Source organism: Phocoena phocoena, chromosome 6, assembly GCF_963924675.1.
Source record: "Phocoena phocoena chromosome 6, mPhoPho1.1, whole genome shotgun sequence".
Taxonomy (NCBI): Eukaryota; Metazoa; Chordata; class Mammalia; order Artiodactyla; family Phocoenidae; genus Phocoena; species Phocoena phocoena.
The window spans coordinates 40,221,641-40,243,603 of NC_089224.1; the positions used below are offsets into that span (position 1 = coordinate 40,221,641).

The 21,963-nt window shown below is 43.3% G+C and overlaps 1 protein-coding gene across 1 annotated transcript in view; it reads left to right on the forward strand.

Annotated features, from left to right (window-relative positions):
* Positions 1–21,963, forward strand: part of MOB3B (MOB kinase activator 3B) — a 205,964-nt gene that overhangs the window by 71,046 nt on the left and 112,955 nt on the right. Inside the window, exon 2 of the mRNA XM_065879307.1 lies at positions 7,674–8,290. Coding sequence (XP_065735379.1) covers positions 7,873–8,290 — 418 coding nt within the window. The 5' untranslated portion in view covers positions 7,674–7,872. The remainder of the gene's footprint in view (positions 1–7,673; positions 8,291–21,963) is intronic.

The following is a 21,963-nucleotide window of genomic DNA, read 5'->3' on the forward strand; positions in this document are numbered from 1 at the left end:
ACCTTTATTCTCTTTAAGAAAATATATTTTTAAAAGTCTGTCTTTTCTTCAGCACAGTGTGAGTATATGGTAAATTTAACCACACCAAGTAAATCCCACCCTTTTCTTTTCTTTCTTTTATTTTTTTAAAAAAAACTGTGAACTAAGCAAATAGGTCTTTTTTTTTTCTTTTTTAGAAATTTATTTGTTTAATTTTGGCTGCGTTGGGTCTTAATTGCTGTGCACAGTCTTTCTCTAGCTGCAGCGAGCGGAGACTACTCTTCGTTGCAGTGCGCGGGCTTCTCATTGTGGTGGCTTCTCCTGTTGCAGCGCACGGGCTCTAGGTACACAGGCTTAAGTAGTTGTGGCGCACGGGCTTAGTTTCTCCTCAGCATGTGGGATCTTCCCGGACCAGGGCTCGAGCCCATGTCCCCTGCTTTGGCAGGCGAATTCTTAACCACTGCACCACCGGGAAATTCCCTAAATCCCACCCTTTTCTATCCTTCCACTCTTTTTACTCTTTCTTACCACCAAGTGTCCTCTTCTGAATGGTGATGTTTCTGAGTCTGTGAAATGAAGAATCCTTGTGGGTCTCTGCTGTAAACACCTGTGCATTGATCAATCACTGTTGTTGCTGCCACTGCAGTATACCAGCTTGCATGCAATATTTTCATCTTTGGAATATTTACTACTATTTTTAATGCTAGACTGTCCACCCTGGTGACTAAAATATGCAAATGAAACAATGAGAATGCAACCTGAATGGATATTGAAGAGCTAGAAATTGATGGGGAGTGATGGTTATGCAACAGACTTCTGTAAGGCTGCACCTGTTCGTACTGATTTCATCTGTGTTCAGAAATAACCTGGGCATTTTAAAGCTCTGAAATCATACATGCCTTTGAAGTTTAAAATGAGGCAGCACTATCTCTCCCAACGAGTCTAAAATGCAACAGTACGGCAGCTCAAAGTTGAGGAAGTAGATTAGTTGGACCAAAAAAAAGAAAAAGGCAAGACGGCTTCTCAGGCAGGAATCTCTCCAATTTTTGGATTGTTTTGTGAGCAAAGACAGTACCTAATGACTAGGAAGGAGTAAAACACTACGTAAAGGTTGATAGAGTCACTTTTTAGGCACAGTCCTTTTATTGGAGCCTGAGAAGGTTGGATGATGTTGAATTTGTTCTCCCACACACACATACACACACACTCCTCTAAAATAAAAACCTAATCTACTTTTATTCAATATTTGGATTGTGAGAGGAGGACTCACAATTGGACTATTCTAGCCATAAAGAGAAAAAAATAGTGGGAAGATAATAAATCAGGTGAGTTATTCTTTAATTCTAAAGAGCTGGAATTTTAGGTAACACATGGGAAAGAACAGCCCATTTGAGAGAGAAGTTGGACAGAGGTCTTGACTTTTCAGGACAGCCCAGCAGTTGGTAATATCTGACCTCAGTGCGTAGGCAGTGAACTTACAGTTTGAGGTGGAGTCCCCAAATAATGAAAGGTAGGAGGTCCAATTTGGTTTCACTTTTGTCGTTTCACTTTGATGCAAAAGGTTCTTCATTCACTGTCATTTGTTCATTCATTCAGCAAACGTTCAGTGAAGTCGGCTCTGTTCCAGGCACCATCCTAGCTCCTGGGACCCCAGCAATGAAGGTGGCATGGACTCCCTCATGTGGGGTCCTTCTGGGGCCCCCATTTTCCTCATGGCCTTCCTGTAGTGAATTGCCCTGCCAGGAGGAGTGCTTCATCCCACAGAGGAGACATTAAACCTCCTTTCCCCGACTAATATCTCTCTGGTCCCTCTCCTTTCTGTCCTGCCTGCCCTTCTGTACCTCCAACATCTCTAGAGGTGGTCACAGCTAAAGAGGACGCATCTCTCAGGAGTGGATGGGAGAGCTGTTTCATTTCTTCCTTATCCTTGGTGAGGAGTCTTTGATTTTTCAACTAATAAGTCAGAAGACATCAGTAGGAAAAGAAAAATAAGAACTTTTCTTGCCAGTGTTGCTTAGTTACCTTGTCAACATTCCCTTGCAGCCCAGCTGAATGCTTTCTGCATATTTTTATAGTGCACATGTTTTATTGCTATAATTGATCTATTTAGCAGAAAATATGGAGAACACATGGAGCGCCTGTCAATTTTATGCTGTTTATTTGAATAAATTTATGCTGTTTACTTGAAATCTAAGAGAATTTTTCTCCTCACTGTCTTTTTCATTCCTAATCTGAGTAATACCGTGAAGGAATCCCATCATGATCCATGTTGGGGCATTTAATTTTGCAGCTAAAAAAGCAAAAGCCCATGAATTGACCTCAAAACTAGACAGCACGTTGTGGACTTTTCAAAGGCAGGGCCCAAGTTTTAATTAACTTTGTGTCCTCGGTGCCTGGCCCTTTAGTGAAGGCTTACTGGTTGAATGAGCAGTTAGCCTCAAACATTTCTTAAGAACCAGCATTGTAGTGGGTGTTATTCATAACATAGAATTTGCTATAGTTTTTAGCCACGGGGCAAAGCTGGTGACTTGTTCTTTTCTTTCTGGAGACTGGGCAAAGACAGAGAATAAGGACAGTGTCATTGCTAGTCCCACATCTTCTTTAGCCAAAGCAGCTTTTGTGCCTGAGGCTGCCATGGCAGTAGCAGCAGCCATAAGTTCATCTGGCATTTATGACAAGGTCTTCGCTGGGAAGCTCCTGGGTTCTGGGGCTGTGCTTTCCAAATCAGTGCAGATCAAGAGACCTGGTCATTGTCACTATCTGTCAAGGCAGTTGTATTCAAAACACTGAGTCTCTCATTGTTTTTGTCACATACACGCAGGCACACTCAGCTGATAACTAGGTTTATGAAGCAAACTGTTGACAAAACAACAAACGGAAGTTTATTTAGTCATCCCCTTTCCCAGCCAGTAGGGCAGCCCACTAACCCAGTACTCCTTAAAGCATACACTTCTGAGATTTTGTTGAAATTTAGGCTCAGATTTACTAGGTTTCGGGAGAGGCCTGAGAGTCTGCATTTCTAGCAAGCTCTCTTAGTTAGATCAGACCTTGATACTTAAAGTGTCATCCGTGGGCCAATAGATTTGGCATCACTTGGGAACTTGTTAGGCCTGCAGACTCTTAGGCGCCACTCCAGACCTACTGGACCAGAACCTACATTTTAACAAGATCCCATGTTCACATTTGAGAAGCATTGCTCTAACCATGTAATAAGCCTACAGTGTCAATTATGGGCAAGGGTCCTGCTGGGGCTCTGGGTTGAAAGTAAGGTTAGATGGATTTCTTTTTTTATTTAAACATCTTTATTGGAATATAATTGCTTTACAATGTTGTGTTAGTTTCTGCTGTATGACAAAGTGAATCAGCTATATGTATGCATATATCCCCATATAGATGGATTTCTTGTTGCCTTTTTACTTCAAAACTCTTTTGTGTACCTGCCTCAGTAAGTAGAGCATCTGACGCTCAGATAAAGACACAGACAGATGCCTCTTTGTTCAGTCATTCAGTGGTGTGATGAATTTGTTTTTATCCATCCTGGAGTGCCATTGTCTTTAAACACAGGGGCCCACTGACCAACCTATCCCTTCTCCAGAAAACTTTGTTCTAGACAGAAAAGTTTGACCGGGAGAGACGTGTCTGAGCATGTAAGAATGATGAACACGTTTGGAACGGCATTAGGAGATGGGAGTTTCTGTTTCCTCATCTGTAAAATGCAGATAATAATACCACCTGTTCTAGCTTCCTTTATAGGCTTGTGAGGAGCTTTGACGTCTAGCTGTGAAGGGGCTTTGAAAACATAAGGGTGTTCATGAGATTTTAAAGCAACTTTAGTGAGAAAAAAATCATGTATATTTCAGTACTGGAGAGGTCTGGATTCAAAACTTAGCCTTACCATCTACTAATTTTGTGATTTCTGCAAAATTATTTCATATGATTGAGCCTCAATTTCTTTTTATGTAAAACGGTCATAAAATCATCCATCATGCAAAGTTGTAGTGAGGATTAAAATGTTAATATACGTAAAAATCTGGTGCATAGTAGAGTTTAATAAATGGTAGCCAAGAGCAGCACATTAAGGGACTTTGTTGAGAAATAATCTTACAAAGATGACTGTTCCCTCAGGTAAGCCTGTTATACAGGAGCAAAAAGGAAGAGTGACTTTAAAGCTGGTTAAAAGTTTGAATAAACACCCATCCATTTCAAGAGATTGATGTCTTGAAGTTTGTTTTCTAAGTATCTCTGGAAGAAAAGTTCCCAAACCTCAAACAAGGTTTTTTTAAAATTTAAATATAGTGAGTACCAGCCACTGGTGGGTTTTGTGATTAGGAGGATTTGCCATGATTATCTGTCTTATTCACACGCTCTCAACAGAGGTGCCAGAGGGACTTGGTAGTGTCCATGAGAGCCTGGCACTGGTACAGAGGAAGGTTTCCACTTTGGTGTCCGTGCACCCAGACATGCCAGGTCCTGGGGAAACAGCAGAATTAGTGATAACGAGGGTCATGTAAGGTGATGAGATTGCTCTGAGGACCGTGGGAATTGATTGATGGTACCCTCATTATCAGAATAACAGAACAGCAAGTCTTATTTACTGGAGACATGAGGGGGTGGCTGTTGGGTTGTTGCTGCTTTACTGTCAGCAATTAAACATTTGCGATACAGAGGGACTTGTCTCTTTTAAGAGAAAATAAACGTTCTCGTCCTCCTTTCCCTATCTTCCCAACCTCTAGCTTATATTTTTATTTTGGAAATGCTCTTTGAAGGCCCTCGGCTTTCTTAAGTCTCTTTTCAGGCAGGCTAAGCCTTTGGGGTGGTATTCTTTTTTTTTTTTTTTTTTTTTGCGGTACGCGGGCCTCTCACTGTTGTGGCCTCTCCCGTTGCGGAGCACAGGCTCCAGACGCGCAGGCTCAGCGGCCATGGCTCACGGGCCAAGCCTCTCCGCGGCATGTGGGACCTTCCCGGACCGGGGCACGAACCCGTGTCCCCTGCATCGGCAGGCAGACTGCCAACCACTGCGCCACCAGGGAAGCCCCTGGGATGGTATTCTTTTGAAGAAGAGATTGCTACAGTGTGCAGAGTTTGTGTGGTGATAACCTTCCTGGTGATCTTCTGAAGTACCCTGAATGTGATTTCACAGACAGCCAAAGGCAGGGTGTCACATGACCCGCTTTTCCGCACGGATCTCTTTGAGAGGGTGTGTACACTGGAGGCCAGGTGAGGAGGGACAAGAACACCTCACTGATAATATGGCCTTGCAGTGAAAACCTAATAGGAAGAAGGGTGGGCTTAAGAGGGAGGGAGTGAGCCGAAGAAGGCTGCAGGGAGGCTGCAGGGAGTGTCCAGAAGAGGCATTCAGCTGAATAATCAATCAGCAGTTCTGAGTGAAGCGCAGAGCCTGTGAGAGGCAGTCGGAATGTCTTAGCTGATTTTGGTTTTTGTTTTGCCGGAATAACTTAAGGTTGAATGCATCACTGAGCCGTGTCTGAGTGTGGCGTAGCAGAGGAGTGGATCAGTGGATCCTGCTTCAAGTCCGTTTTAACTGATGCCATGATGGACTCTTCTGACTCTGGCCACAGCTATTGGCTCATTTGGCTAGAGTTTGACCCCTGAATGGATCAGTGATCTCCTCTCTGTTTCCAGGCCACAAGACATCGTCTGCACTTCCAGCCAGTCGATACTTGTGGTGTTTGGGGAATACGTGGATGGAAGCTGTAGGTAAAGGGGCTTCATGAACCAGCAGGAGGGACAGGTTGAAGAGCATCACTTTTTAGAACGTAAGGCTACGTGGAAAGAGCGTTTGCTAGCAATCAAAAAGTGAATTTCGATCCTAGCCGTGTCCCTACTCACTGTGGGACCTTGTTCAGCAAGTAATTTTATCTCTTGGAGACCCAGGGATAATGATACCTACTACAAATCTACTACACCTATTCTAAATCTGCTATAAATCACACCAGAATTTTAAAAGGGTCAAATGAGGTAGGTGATGGAGAAGAGAGCACTGAAGACTTCAAAGCTGCCCTGTCCAGTATAGTAGCCACTAGCTGCATGTGGCTTTTTGGATTATTAATTAATTAAGTCAATCAATTATTCAATTAATTAGGATGAAATAAAATGAAAAATTCAGTTTCTCAGTCACACTAGCCACCCTTTAAGTACTCAGTAGCCACATGTGGCTAGTGGGTACCATACTGGACAAAAAAGATACAGAACATTTGCGTTATCACAGAAAGTTTTATCAGACAGTGCCTCAAAGCACTATTTAGGATGTAAAGGATGGCATGTTGTAAGGGTGATAAACGCTGTCATAGTTAGGCGTTCTTAAAAAGAAACAACCCACTCAAGTTAGCTGGAGTAAGATGAAATATTTGACGAATTCAAGAAAAATGTATGTGTCCCAAGGGTTGGAAACACAACTAGGCTTCAAGAGGAAGTGGAACCAGTTCCTATAAGGCTATCAAGAACAAAAGAAGCTACTCTCTCCCCACTGTCTCTCTTTCTCTTGTCTTCCTCTGCCTGTGGTCACTTGTGCCCTTGGCTCTGTTTCTCTGTCTGTGCATATGGCATCTTTCTTTCTCTCCTCTTCCTCCTTCACTTCTTTCCCCTCTTCTCCTCAGCACCTCCCCGTTTCCTCCCTCCCCTCTCTGCAGACCAGCTTTCTCAACTGTACTACACATGGTCCAAATAGGGCTCAAGCAGACCCAATTTTGTAAAAAATTTGTTTAAGTATCATTGATTTACAATGTTGTATTAGTTTCTGGTGTACAGCAAAGTGATTCAGTTATACATATATAATAGTTTGCATTTGTTAATCCCAAACTCCCAATCCCATCCCTCCTCCCCCTTGGCAACCACAAGTCTGCTGTCTGTGTCTGTGAGTCTGTTTCTGTTTTGTAAATAAGTTCATTTGTGTCATATTTTAGATTCCACATATAAGTGATATCATATGGTATTTGTCTTTCTCTGTCTGACTGACTTCCGTTGGTACGATAAACTCCAGGTCCATCCATGTTGCTGCAAATGGCATTATTTCATTCTTTTTTATGGCTGAGTGATATTCCATTGTATATATGTGTATATGTATATATCACATTTTCTTTAGCCATTCATCTGTCGATAGACATTTAGGTTGTTTCCATGTCTCCATGTCTTGGCTATTGCAAATGGCGTCAAGCAGACCCAATTTTCATCACTTCTCAGGGATAATGTCTAACAAAGGCTGGATCCTGATTCGAAATTCCCGGGGAAGCCCACTGGGTGTGATAGCCACCCCTGCTCCAATCAGCTGTATCCAGGAGGATGGGGGTAGTGTCCTTATGCTTACTCAATAGGGGCAAGTGGCAGGGTGGGGCAGATGCTCTAAAAAGGAGCGTATGGGGATGTGTCATTGACTAACACACTCATCCTTAACACCTTGGAGCAGTCCATTGAAACTATGATCACACAGGGAAAAGTTCCAGAGATTTGATCAAGGCCGTGAAGAAGAAGGGTGTGATACTTTTCCTCCTTTGGCTATTTGATCATATGATTTGATCACCAATCCAGATTCTCAGGGGTTTGGCTTAACTTCCATGTCCTTATACCTGGATGGAAGTGGGCACAGCCAGAAGTGAGATGGAAGTCAGGTCTAAGCCTTTGTCATTTCTTAAATGCAAACGGGACACTAATGAGACCCTTTTCTCTCCTGCCTTTAGGAAGAAACATGAGGTTCCCCTGGAAATCATTCAAGAGGAAGATGGAAGGGGCTGTCTAAAAAGAGATTGAAAGCTGCAGACCGCAAGACTGGGGCCGGAGGGCTGGCAGTGGAAAACCCTGTTGGGTTGTGATCTCTCATTGAAAAGTCCCAGTTGCCTTTTTGCTTCCTGCAGGGGGAAGGAAGAGAAGGAGAAGACCATGTCCATAGCCTTGAAGCAGGTGTTCAACAAGGACAAGACCTTCCGGCCGAAGAGGAAATTTGAACCTGGCACGCAGAGGTTTGAACTCCACAAACGGGCTCAGGCATCCCTCAACTCAGGCGTGGACCTGAGGGCAGCTGTGCAGCTGCCCAGCGGGGAGGACCAGAACGACTGGGTGGCAGTGCACGTGGTGGACTTCTTCAATCGGATCAACCTCATCTACGGTACCATCTGTGAGTTCTGCACTGAGCGGACCTGCCCTGTGATGTCAGGGGGCCCCAAATACGAGTACCGGTGGCAGGATGACCTCAAGTACAAGAAGCCGACTGCACTGCCAGCCCCCCAGTACATGAACCTTCTCATGGATTGGATTGAAGTCCAGATCAACAATGAGGACATATTTCCAACGTGTGTGGGTAAGTCCATGACCAGCTTCCTGGTTATTTTGTCACTTCCCACCCAAGCTTGGAAGGTTTGCAAGGGCTTCTTCCGGGACTGCCTTTGAATGCCAGATAGCGCCTATATCAGTGTTTCCCTAAATTCCATCAGTCACATAACAGCAATTTCCTTTTCCGGATCTAAGGACCTTATTGAAAAAAAAAATCATTCGTAGACCACTTAGAATTATTTTGTAGACCTAAATAGTGGGAAACACTGGCTTGATGAAAAGTCGGATTTGATCTTATTGGCTTCCTTGGGATTAGACTCCAAACCCACCCAGAGCTCCTGGTAAAACTTTTAATTTGGAGCTAATTAACTAGTTAGTTACATTAACTCTGGTGCAATTATTGGTACTCGTCTCTCAGGGTAAGAAATCCCAGTGTGAGAATCCGTGGATTTGCTTGGGAATCAAGCAAACAGGCAGTTGGCATTTTGGAGAAATAAGATCCTGGCATTCTTTTCTCCCCTCTCCTGATCATAGGTATTAATTTCAGTCTGTACTATTAACTCTGGACCCTTGTGTAGCTGCTAGACCAACCCGGACACCTGAAATGCAAATGCTTTTGTTTGCTTTGTGCTCTGAGCCATAAAATTCTTCAAGGGGAGAGACCAGACCTTTCCTATCTCTTATATTTCTTTATGCTGCTGATCATTGAATCTGCAAGACTGGCAGGTTGAATTCAGAATTCAGTTTTTAGGGCCTTAGGTTCAATAAGGGTGAGAGCATTCTCTTCTTTGCACTGTTGTACCTGTGATACCTAGCATGGTGCCCTGGAACCTTTTAGGCACTCAGGAACTATTTGTGGAATGGTTGAAAAAATACTTATGCTGCTGGAAAATATTATTGAAAAGCTCTGAGATAGTTGGGGTATTAAAAAAAAAAAAAAAGCGTTTGAAACACATTGCAGAAATCACCTTTAGATGGGGCATGTGTGTCCCCATGTGGCATATGGAAAGTTGAAGTGGGCTGTATGGAAGTAATTATGTTTATACCAGAAAAAAAAATGTATATAAATTGATTAGGGCAGTATGTCCATCTTGAAACATTCAGATCTGCTCAGAAGCCTCGTGTTGACTTGTCCAGTTTCCTCACATACTTTCTCTCTGCTGTCCCTTGTTAGGGCAGGAAGTGGGGTGGATGGCGGCACAACCCTCCTTGGTTGGCTCACCAGCATAGGAGGAAGAAGGGAGGTTTCAGAAACTCCCCTGGCTGTATAATTGGCGCCTTGGAGAAGTAGCAGTTTCCTAGGTTCGTGTCTTTTTGCACTTTCATTGACTGTCAGAGGCTTCTTCTGGAGCTGGGAGGAATTTGTCTTTTCCAAAAGCATTACAAGCAACTGCCAATGACTCTGCAGAACATACGACAGCAGTAGAGGTAAATAAATGTGGCCAAGGATCCCTCCTTGCTGCCCTTCCCCTTCTGTTTCTTTGACGCTTTGAACTCTGGGCACTTCTGTTCTGTCTGGCAGTTGTGGTTACCACATAGAGTTGCTGACCAGAAATAACATCACAGAGCCTGGTGTGTTACTTAAGAGTGAGGAAGCTTCTGGCCATCTCCCTGGAAAATAGAACATCATAGGTGATTTTAGACTTTGCTTGGAGGAAATCACTGGATGCCACCAGATCCCCCAGAGCGATTGACTTTGCTTTCTTTTTCTTGATGGTTTCCTTAGCCATTCAGTGTGCTTGGGGAACACTCACCTGATCAGAATCCTCTATTTCAGCTCTTCCCAATCTGTGCCGCACAGTACAAAAGTGTTTTGGGAGCTCTTAATAGGTGCACTGTGATTTTTTTTTTTCTCCCATGGAAAAATAAGTTTGGGAAATGCAGAGTGAAATTGATTTCTTTACTGCAGGACTTTAAATATACTAATGTGCATTATACATCTCCAAGAAAAGAATATGTTAGTAAGTAGTGTATCTTAATTTGAACCTGGTACCTTCTTCTTTTTTTTTTTTTTTAATGGAACACTATTAGCGTCTTTTGGGAAATGTTCATCTATATAGAGTTGTCAAACTTTTCTTTGTATCAGAATTACTTGGACCTTCTTCTCAAAATGCAGATTCCTTGGTCCTCCCCCTCAACAACTAAATCAGAATCTCTTAGGTGAGGCCTAAGAATCTGTACTTTTGGTAAGCTCCTCCCACCCCTCTTGTTTATTGTAACCACCCAGAATGCTTTTCATCCTCCCCAGGAACAGTTTGTTTCTTACCTCTCTGGTTTTATCCATGTCATTCTCTCCTTTGGAATCCCCTTCTAGTGAATTCTTATACATCCTTTATACCACCTCAGACTTCCCTGGTGGTCCAGTGCTTAAGACTCCTCCATGCTTCCAATGCAGGAGGCGCGAGTTCGATCCCTGGTTAGGGAACTAAGATCCCACATGCTATGTGGTGTGACCAAAAATTTTTTTTAAAAAATGAACTTTATACCATCTCCTCTGTGAAGACTGTCATCTTTTAGAATATAAGTCCCTTCAAGTTAAAAATATGGCTTATGCATTTGAATATCCCAGCACTAAGTCCAGTCCTGGTGCCTTATAAGTTGTTGGATGGATGGACGGATGGATGGATGGATGGAAAAATAATCTTTATAAAGTTCCAGCATGTGTATGGTACTGGTGATCAAAGTGAAGTTAAACAAATGTCTCTGAATCTCTTTATCACCATTCCTGGGTATTTCCCGTACCTTGCCTTCCACAGGGTTTAATTTTGTCTGTTTAACTTTTCCAAGGTTAAAATGTTAGGGGTCAGTAAAAACCACCACCATCCACCATCACCCTGAGGGCCTTCATTAGTATCCTGCTCACCTCTGCTATTTGTCCTCAGACAATACTCTTGCTGTCTTTACAAGAACTTGCCTTTTAGGAGCCACTTTCTCTATGAGAATTCATTTCCTCCTCTTCTTCCTCCCCCTGATTCCAGCCTACTTTCTTTCTTTTTGATCTTGGTGCTGCCATGAGTCATTATCATGGAAATGATCAAGATGTCTGTCAGGATAAAGTAAAAGAGGAATTCCCAGCCAACAGCAGACCCTGGGTGGATGAGAAATTTGGGAGTTCTGCTTCACATTACGGCTTTGAATCCTGGGCATATTTCTGTCTTCTTGCCTGGGAATTGGGAGGGTTTGAAACTTCCCCTCCTCCCCACTGTGACCCGAGGAACTAGAACCGGAAAATACAGACAGATGTGAAGGCTTCACCCTTAGTTAGGTATTAAAGGATATAAACAGCTGTTGATCTCTACCATTGAAACATGGAGGAAAGAAAAACTTTCATCTGTTTCTGGATTCTGGTTTAACTCGGATACCCGGGCTATTTCAGAAGTCGAGCCTTCTCAGTTGGGAGAATACCAAACAGATGTGGCTCCCTCGTGAACCAGAGTCTCCTCCAGTCTCCCTTGATCCTTCCCAGCTTCCTTTGTTAAAAAGCCAACAGATGTTCCTGCAAAAGCTCCCAAGACAGCAGTAACTTCAGAAGCAAGGGCCACCTCCTCTTTGATTGTATCTCTTTAGCCACTTTTAGAGGTAACGTTTGAAAAATAGAAAGCACAGCCACCCACTTTTTCAAATTCCATTGCCTGTCTAATTACAATAATTTTTATGTTCTAGCCCCCAGGTTCCCTGTTTTTCTGTTATATAATAGGACTTAAATCTCAGATCTGACACTCAGAAAAAAAGGAGTGGAAAACTTAGCGCTCCTCCAACTCATGTTTTTAAAAAGTCTTTGAGCAGGAGGAATTTAAAAAATAATGACATGATCTCACCTACCTCTATGGTTTTAGAATAAATGGGTGTCAGGGAAGGGGAGAGCAAGCAGAGGAAGCAAAGGAAGTGGGAGAAGCCAGGAGGGAACTCACGTGTATTGAGTTTGCTAAGTGCCAGGCGCTATACATGCTACTGTTAATCTTTCTTAATTCTTATAATAACTGAATGAATTAAATATGCCATTTTACCAGTTAGGAAGCTGACATTTAAACAAGCAAAGCGTTTCCCAAGGTTGTACAGCTAATCAGTCATTTAGAAGTCAGGGTTTGAGCTCGAGTGGCCAAAAATCTATGCCCTTGTCACCCACTACCATTTATAGTATGAATCGTTATTCTGCAAACTTCCTTCACGTGGTGAAAGGCTTCTCAATCATGGTTTTAGGAGGTTGTCTAGGGTGGGAAAAAATTCAGAAAAGCTGATTTTCGGTATAAATTTTAAAGAACTGATTCTTTTCTTTGTTTCTGTTTGTCCCTATTTTATTATTTTTTTTAAATAAGATTCTTTTAAAAAATAAATTTATTTATTTATTTATTTTTGGCTGTGTTGGGTCTTCGTTGCTGTACGCGGGCTTTCTCTAGTTGCGGTGAGCGGGGGCTACTCTTCGTTGCGGTACGCACGCTTCTCATTGCGGTGGCTTCTCTTGTTGTGGAGCACGGGCTCTAGGGGCGTGGGCTTCAGTAGTTGCGGCATGTGGGCTTCAGTAGTTGTGGCTCGCGGGCTCTAGAGTGCAGGCTCAGTAGTTGTGGCGCACGGGCTTAGTTGCTCTGCAGCATGTAGGATCTTCCCGGACCAGGGCTTGAACCCTTGTCCCCTGCATTGGCAGGCGGATTCTTAACCACTGGGCCACCAGGGAAGCCCTGCCCCTGTTTTAAATAATCACCCCTGAAATGCCTGAGGAGTGTGTCCATGAGACTACAGCTGAGTTTCATCCTCTCAAAATATTGTGGCAGGAAACATAAGGCTATAAAAATGTCCATAGGGATGAGCTTTTCAGACATGGGATGTTGGGGAACCGAGTTTATAATTAGCCTTTAAATTTTAACTTTTTTTTTCTATTGTCTCCCTCCTGGTTTTTTATTTTTATATAAATCTATGTAACACTGGTAAGACAGCATGTATGTCAACAAAATATATTTACAGTGTGGTAGGACTAGCCCTGGGCTTGTAGACAGAGACTAGCTCTGCTATTACAAGATGCTGTGTGACATTGGTAAACACCTAACCTCTGAGCTTGCGTTTCTCTGTGTAGATTCTGATCTCACAGGACTGTTGTAAAGATTAAATGAGGCAGTGTGAGTAAAAACACCCAGCCCAGAGCCATAAGCCCCTATAAGAGGTGCTAAAAAACAAATGTGTGTCAGCTGCCTCTCTCTCTGCATACGTTTCTACTTAACTGTCAACCAAAACTCTTGGATCCCACTAGATGATTTCTGAACAGTATCCCCAGAAAAAAGCAAGACACATTGTAAGAGAATCAACATGATTTTTAAAAAATCGTTGCTGAATTGCTCTCTGATGGGGGTCATAAATACCTTCCAAGACTTTGGGAAATTTCAGTGTTTCTCTAGGAGCTAGACCAACTCCTGGTGTCAGGGATGAACACTTAACCCTTTTAGACAGAAAGCTACTAGGAAGGATCGTTTTACTTGGTTTTCAGAAGACTGAGTACTGAATGTGCCCACGTCCAGTGCCAGTCCGGCAAACCTCAGCAGAGACTGGGTGCAGGTTAGCTGGGGAAGAGGGGAGATAGCTTACTAGTCACATCTGACACAAGCCATTCATTAAAATCAGTGCTGGGTGAGCTGCCCTGGATTTGACCTCTCAAGAGGATGGGGAAATAGTTCTCAGTGCCCAGGAATGAAGCCTCCAAGATTGCCTTTTGAACTGGCAAGTTTTTCTAAGACTCTGGAAACATGTTTTGCCTTTGGGATCTGATAAACTGGCTCCCTAAGAATTTACTCGTTGGGAAGGCATCATAATAAAGCTACAATTTTCTGAATACATACTACCCTCCGCGCTTTACCTGCATCATATCGTTTAATCTGTAAAATAACCCCGTAAGGCGGGTATTATGAGGTCCATTTCGCAGATGAAAATGATGAAGTAACGTGCCCAGGGTCACACAGGCAGAGCTAGGGTTCAGACCCAAAGTAGCCCAACTCTACAGGCTGTGCTCTCAGCTACTCCAACATCTCGTGTCTGTGATGTTCTTAGCCCAGAATCAGCATTACCCTTGACTTACCCCTACCTGTTGCATCACATGTTAAATCCTCTTTAGGAAATGTCCTACAATAAACCCAGCATTCACAGGGAAGGATGTGAAAACAGACAGGGCGGTACATCTGATGCAAATTGTACTGGATCCTTACTGATGGGAACTCTTAAAGTTCTACTCGCGGTAAGAGCTTGCCTTCTCTAGATTCTGATGCTACCCTAGTGTATTCAGTTGTCTGTTCATGGAAACCACGCAGAAACAGCTGACTCCACTCTTCCTCACCCCCACTGGCTGCCGGTGAATTGATGGTCTTGTGGAGGGACACAGTTCCCTACTTCCACCTTGTTAACCCAATACTACAGTGACTTGGTGGCTGAGTTAATAAGAACAGTGGTAAATAACCACCCCACTCAACAAATCCCAAGAGATACCTCTGGAAAATGGTGAGGGCCACCAGTGTGCTAAGAAACAGCAGAGGAAAGGAGTGGAGAGGGGAGCCCAGAGGGCCTAGAGACTGCCCTGTAAGTTAAGGCTAGTAACCTGCTGTCCCCACCTGCACTGAGGTCTCCATTACTCGTGCTGTGTAATTTTAATGAGCCATATCTCAAATGACAAGTCGTTACATCTCAGCATCAGCTGGGAAGGGAACTGGGCTATATGATACTCAGTGGAAAACAGAGATGAAAAATAAAGGCTGTCATGGGGGTTGAGGGGTATAGGCTGCTTTCTCTCGGTTGGTGCTTGTGGACACATGGTGCCCTACCTTAGTCAACGAAGGCTGCCTTGCGGAGGTCAGTGCTGCATGGATAGGCAAGCCAGCTCAGCGCCTAAGCCTTAGGGGATGTGGAAATGCATCCGGCAACGCAGTGGGATGGAGAAAAATGAGTTAACCAGAACTCTTTCCCAGAACAGACATGGAGTTGGAAGGAACAGTTGCATAAGCCACTTGAAGTGAGGATGAGATGCCCAAGAGCACGTTGGATTATCACTGATGTGCCAGCTGACATTTAAAGAGCACAGGTTTTTGTTTATCTGAGTAGGGCATATCAGCACGGCCCTAACACCAGAGGCCTTCTCTCTCTGCCCTCCTCACCAGTCTCTGCCTCCCCTCTAGATAGAGAAGGTACCCTTAAACAGTGTCATTTTGAAGAGAGGTTGAGTTTTTGTCCTGCCCTAGATCTCCATGTGTGGAGAGTGAGTCTCAAGCTTTTCTTTTAAAAGACCTTTGTAGGTTTCAGGACATGTAGTATCTGTTAAGGCCTCTGCATATAAGAACATTTTGGTGTTTCATCTTAAAAAAACTCATGCTAAATTCATATTCTAAATGATAATTCTGTCCGTGTTTTCCTTCATGTATTCGTGTCTTTCTCTTAAGTCTTCTGGTGATATGGATGCTGTGGGAAGATGAGCCAGTTTGGGAAGGTGGGGTGTTGGTAAAAAGGAACAAAAGCATTAGTCTCTGTTAGACCTGAGTTTGAATCCCGGTTATCAACTTTTAGTAGAAAATTTTCACTCTCTGGGCCTGTTTGCTCATCTGTACAATGCATATAAAAGGATCTACTTCATAGGACTGTTGAGATAATTAAATAACGTGCTACATTTAAAATACTTAGCACAGTGTTGACACATAGGCTAGGTAAGCTTTCGATGTTATCCCCTCAATATTACATGGTATCAGTGTGATGAATTAGACTTGTCAGGTGAATTAAGGTAAGAAAGGAAAGAAGGTAGGATGAAAATCCATACTTCTTTCAAGTATCTGGCTGTGGAGTCGATTCACATGCCCTTCATCTTCTGCTATATCTTATGGAACCTTTAGAAGAAATAGTAAACATTCATGGGATGTTTAGCTTGGCCTTGACGGCTGGAACCAGGTGGGTCCCGGATGGAACTTGAGAAGATGTTCACATGAATAGCATATGAGGCCTGCACAAAGCCAATCCCACCTTCTTGTTTCTGCTACAGGGTGCAGCACCCAGCATAACGCTCTGCATCAAGTAGACACATGGTGAACTAATTACTACTATGTAAGTGTAAATTGATTGACTCATGCTGTATAGTTCATATTACAGAACAGAAGTTTCCTGAAAATTGTGAGGCAGTTGAATTTCTGTCCTTTGGCTGATATTTTCATTTCTCAGAGAGAATTTTAAAGAAAACTTGGCAAAGAATCCTTTTAGTGTGTGAATACCTCCTTAGTGATATGTCTAATTGATCTTTAGAACAGGCCTTTGGAAGTTAAAATGTTTGTCTTCGTGGAGAGACGAACTGGAGTTGTTAGTTCTCTCTCAGGGAAAGGAAGCACTTTTCACATTAAGCAATAGGTTTTCAGTGTTTCTATATTGTCTGGCCCAGGATCCTAGGGCTGGAGAGCAGTGATGAATTAAGGGAGAATCTCCAGCTGATAGTCAAGCGTTCATTCTGCCGTCACTCCCGGGATTCTGCCAGCAACAGCTGGCTCCTACCTGGTTTCTGGGCCAGCTGAAGTGAGAGAGCCCTAATGCCTGGTGTGGCAGTACAATGGAACCTCAGCATCTTAGGACCACCAAGAATTACTTGTGGGTGACTTCCTTCAACATTTATGGGTTGCCTGGCCCAGCCAGGGAATCCTACCATGGCCTCCAGGAGCAGAGGGAAGAAAGTTGTTGAACATTGGGGATTTACGAGTTTCAGCCTTCAGATAAACCATTCATATTTCACCATCCCAAAGTGGCGGGGTGGGGGCAAGCCTACAGCTGAGGGCATCTGTCTTTCTGTGTCTTTGAAGAGAAATGTGAGCAAATATGTTAATGATATGTACCAGAGTCCCTGTGAGCAGTAACTGTTATAACACATGGATTGTGTTATGATGGCTTTATTTTGTTTTCTAAAAATAGTATACAGGTAAGGTTTCATCATCAGCCTGGGTTCAAATCTGTTCCTCTCATGGCTTTGGGACCTTGGGAAGCCCTTGACCCTCTCTGAGCCTGTCTTCTCATGTGGAAAGTAGGGGTATTAATAATTATACCCACTTTGTAAGGTTGTGAGAATTAAGTGTCGTAATGCACACAAGGCTCTTAGTGAGTTCCTGGTAGAGAATTAAGTGCTGAATACATTTGGGCTTTATTACTTTTCATGGTGATATAAAAAGGGAAGACCACTGATTTATTGCAGTTTGTAATGCTTAATGACATAGGAGAATTTCTCCTGCCGTATTCGCTGTAAATTTCTTTTCCAACTGGAATAAACATTGAGAAAAGCTATTGATCATGTCATAATTACAGTAGTTATCTTGGAAAAAGAATAATCTTTCACATCCATTAGAATGCCAGTTAATAATCAAGACTTGAGTACCTCGCTGAAATCAATAGATTCCATATTTTATGTCAGGCAGTAATTCCAAAGTTTAAAGTACAGTAATAATAATAACATTAGCTAACGTTTATTACCTGTTCTGGGCCCAACAGCATGCGAGGTCCTTTATGTGTTTTTCTTTGTTTTTTTTTTTTTTTTTGGCCGCGCTGTGCAGCTTGTGGGAGCTTAGTTCCCCGACCAGGGACTGAACCTGGGCCCTGGAAGTGAAAGCGCCGATTCCTAACCACTGGACTCTGAGGGAATTCCCTGTGTGTATTTTATTTCTAATCCCCAAAGCAGCCCCAGTCGACATTATCATTTTCCCTATTTTCAAATGAAGAAACTGAGGTAAGTTCCTGTCCCCAAAGTGTGGGGAGAGCTGAAATGTCAAAGTGGGATGGTGAGGTACCAGTGTAATCGCAAGAGCTGCAAGTTCCTACTCCCTAGGATTGGACAGACCAAGTGAGGGGAGGAGATGACTAGCACCTGGGAGCTGGGGCTGTGCCACAGGAGCTGGGAGCACGGCCTGTTCAGCAGAATTGGAACCAAGGAGAAGATGCACCACCGCTGGAGGCCAAGGAGGACCATGGGAGAAGTACCTGGGTGTCTGCTTCCCTCCTCCAGTCTCCTGCTGGGGTAAAGGGGCCTGGGAAACCTATGTAGGGAATGGATCTGAGAGCAAATAAGTGAATGACTGGCATATGGAGAAAACAGATAAATAACAAATAAACATATGAAATAATTTTAGGTGGTGATGAGTTCTGTAAAGACAACGTTGGGAAAGGGAATTGGGATGCTGTAAGATTTAAGTAAGATAGATGTAGAATAGTGGCCTCAAATTTTTTTGGCCTTTGAACTCCTTCATACTCTTAAACATTATTGAAAATTCTAAAGATCTTTTGTTTTATGTGGGTTATAGCTATCAATTGTTATCATATTAGAAATTAAAACTAGGGAAGTTTTAAAATATTTATGAATTCATTAAAAAAATAAATGCACCACATATTAACATAAATAACATTTTAATGAGAAATAGCTGTTTGCCAAAACAAACCAAAAAATGAGTAAGAAGAATGGCATTGTTTTACTTTTTGCAAATCTCTTTATTTATTTTTAAAATTAATTAATTTGTTTTTTTGGCTGCGTCGGGTCTTTGTTGCTGCGTGCGGGCTTTCTCTAGTTGCGGTGAGCGGGGACTGCTCTTCGTTGTGGTGCGAGAGCTTCTCATCATGGTGGCTTCTCTTGTTGCGGAGCACAGGCTCTAGGCACGTGGGCTTCAGTAGTTGTGACCTGTGGGCTCAGTGGTTGTGGCATGTGGGATCTTCCCAGACCAGGGCTCGAACCCGTGTCCCCTGCACTGGCAGGTGGATTCTTAACCACTGTGCCGCCAGGGAAGTCCCTGCAAATCTCTTTAATGTCTGAGTTCATAGAAAACAACTGGACTCTGTTATCTGCTTCTGCATTTCAATCTATGGTTCAAGTCCAGCTTTGCACAGATATGTATTTGGGAAGGGGAGGACTTTGTGTACCTGTGAAAGGACCCCCAGGGATGCATACAATCCTTTGAGAACCACTGTTGTAGATAAAGCAATGAGGAGGCCAGTCCTTTGCACCTAGTAGGCATTTGATGATTTGGGTTGAATGAACACAAATTAAGATTGCATTGAGGGTTTCACAGTGTCCCTTGTACAGCATTGTATCATGATTGTATCATTGGTGACATTGTGATAGTATAAGACAGTTAGACAGGATGGTTCTTAGGGCGCATTGATCAGTAGGACACATGCTTTGTGGCATTCACCCAGCAGTACTGATGGCTTTTCACCTTAGTGTTCAGAGTCATGCAGGCGCCCTGTCACAGACTTTTGTAGGACCACCAAAAGAAAGATGGTAATTAGTCTCTGAAAAAAAAACGCACCCTCTGATTTCCTTAACACTGTGTTCACACTAACCTAATGAGCTAGTTCAGACTAGACTAGACTTAACTGGTGGTCCTTGATGTGTACATAGGAAGTATTTTAAAATTTGAGTGGAATTGCTGTGACATAATTATTGTGCTATACAATACAAGGTGGTAGACCACCACCAGTTACCTTGCAAACTTCATGCAGTGCTATTTAAGTTAAGGAGACCTTTCTATCTGGGTGCGAGAGGTTATGAGTTTCTTTTCACCATCACCTGATACATATTCTTATAGAATGCTGACATTAGCCAAGATCCAAGTAATAATGTAGCTATTATGAAAAAGAAAGCAAATGAATGATTTAGGCAGTAGTTGCTCTTTTGGATTATCTGTGATGCTGCTCTTTCCATCAGCGTGAATAATTGAATTCAGCATTAACTGAGCTCCATGACAAGGGACACTGATGGAGATGACCACCTGTCAGCTTTAGATGGACATGGCCACATTGCTTCAACCCCCAATGGACAGATATAATTACCCTCCGTGGACAGACTAGTTTTTCAATGGGGTTTATACAACATCTTAGGCCAAATGAAATGTGTTTTTATTGCTGATTGTCAGAGGCAAATCTCATACCTGCCTTTCTGAGCAAATTATATCGTATCCTGCTTTGATATTATGCAGTTGATGTAATAATGATGTCTACCATTTACTGAGTATCTATAATATGTTAGGTGCATTACAACCACTTTAGAAAGGTGCTTTTCACCTCTTTTCCAAAGGAGGAAACTGAGTCTCAGAGAGGCCCAGGTCATATAGCTTATAAAGACCTGTAGCAAGTCTTTCTGACTCCACTGTGTTTTTTCCCTATACCAGGGACCTCTGAGATACCACATTCTAGGCATGTGCATGCATGTCTTTGCATAAACACGAAGACAGAAATATATTCAAAGACTGAGTGAGAGAGGAGAAAAATGAAAGGATAAATTGGAAGAAGGAAAATGTTTGACTTCTGTATGACACCAATGCATGAGACCTTTGCAGAAGAAATCCTGCCTGCCTGGATGAAATAAGATATTTCAAGTCATGGCTTTGTTCCTTTCTCATTGTGCCTTAAATATGTGGATTTGACTCATGGTCTGCTGAAACTAGGGAGACTGCCACTGGGACAAACGCTCCCATTAATAAGGTGAGACAGGGACTTCCCTGGTGGCGCAGTGGTTAAGAATCCGCCTGCCAATGCGGGGGACATGGGTTTGAGCCCATGGTCCGGGAAGATCCCACATGCCCCAGAGTAACTAGGCCCATGCGCCACAACTACTGAGCCTGCTCTCTAGAGCCTGCGAGCCACAGCTACGGAGCCTGCGTACCGCAACTACTGAAGCCCACGCGCCTAGAGCCTGTGCTCCGCAACAAGAGAAGCCACCACAATGAGAAGCCCGTGCACCGCAACGAAGAGTAGCCCCTGCTTGCCACAATTAGAGAAAGCCCATGCATAGCCAAAAGAAAATGAAATAAGGTGAGACAGATAAGGTGGTTCAATAATTTTCATGTGTGTAGTGAGGACTGATTTTGTGTGTGTGTGTGTGTGTGTGTGTGTGTGTGTGTGTGTGTGCCCAAGGTGAAAATCTCACTGGTTAGGAAGAAAAGAAGGAAAAACTAAAAGAACATGACGGTACGCCTGCTAGCTACCTATAATGCCCTATGGTTCCACATTGAGAAAATGAGCAGAACAATATAATTGTCTTCAGCTTTTACCTTTCAGTCCAGTGTGCAGTCCCTCTGACCCTTTTTACTGCCCTCCCTTTCCACTCCTTGGTCTGTTAACCCTATTTCTCTCCTGTAACACCACGAGGCCTGGGTCATAAGGTTGCTGTGAGGACTTCATAATACATGGGGCTCGGCATGTCGAAAACGTTTGACTAATATCAGCTAACATGATTACTAACAATGTTGTCAACACTGTATTTCTGCATAGTAGTTACTATGTTTTTCCTCCCATATGAGAAGCTGCACATACCAGTGATTGAGGCTCTCAGAAAGTAGGACCCTGGAGGCCCTGAGCCCTCCACAGGCAGGGTCAGAGGCAGGTTGCTGGACTTGCTGCAGGGGTGGACTCTTCAGCCATGGTTTCTCTGCCATCCCTCAGACAATTGACACTTTGGGGCCCATGAAATTGTTTTAGCTGTAAAACATGTTGACTCTTAAAATAGCCATGGAATCTGGCTGCCCTTATCAGTCTGTGATGACTCACAGGGTTGACTGGGCTCAATGTTGTTTCAGGTGCCACAGGTGTACATTTCACCTCTTCCCCGCTGTGTTCCCCAGCAACTGGCCTTTGAGGAAGGCCCATGGGGCACTGTCGGCTCACGAGAAATACGGCCAAATGTGGGGCTCAAGTTTTTCAGATAAAACAGTGTCACCTTTTCCA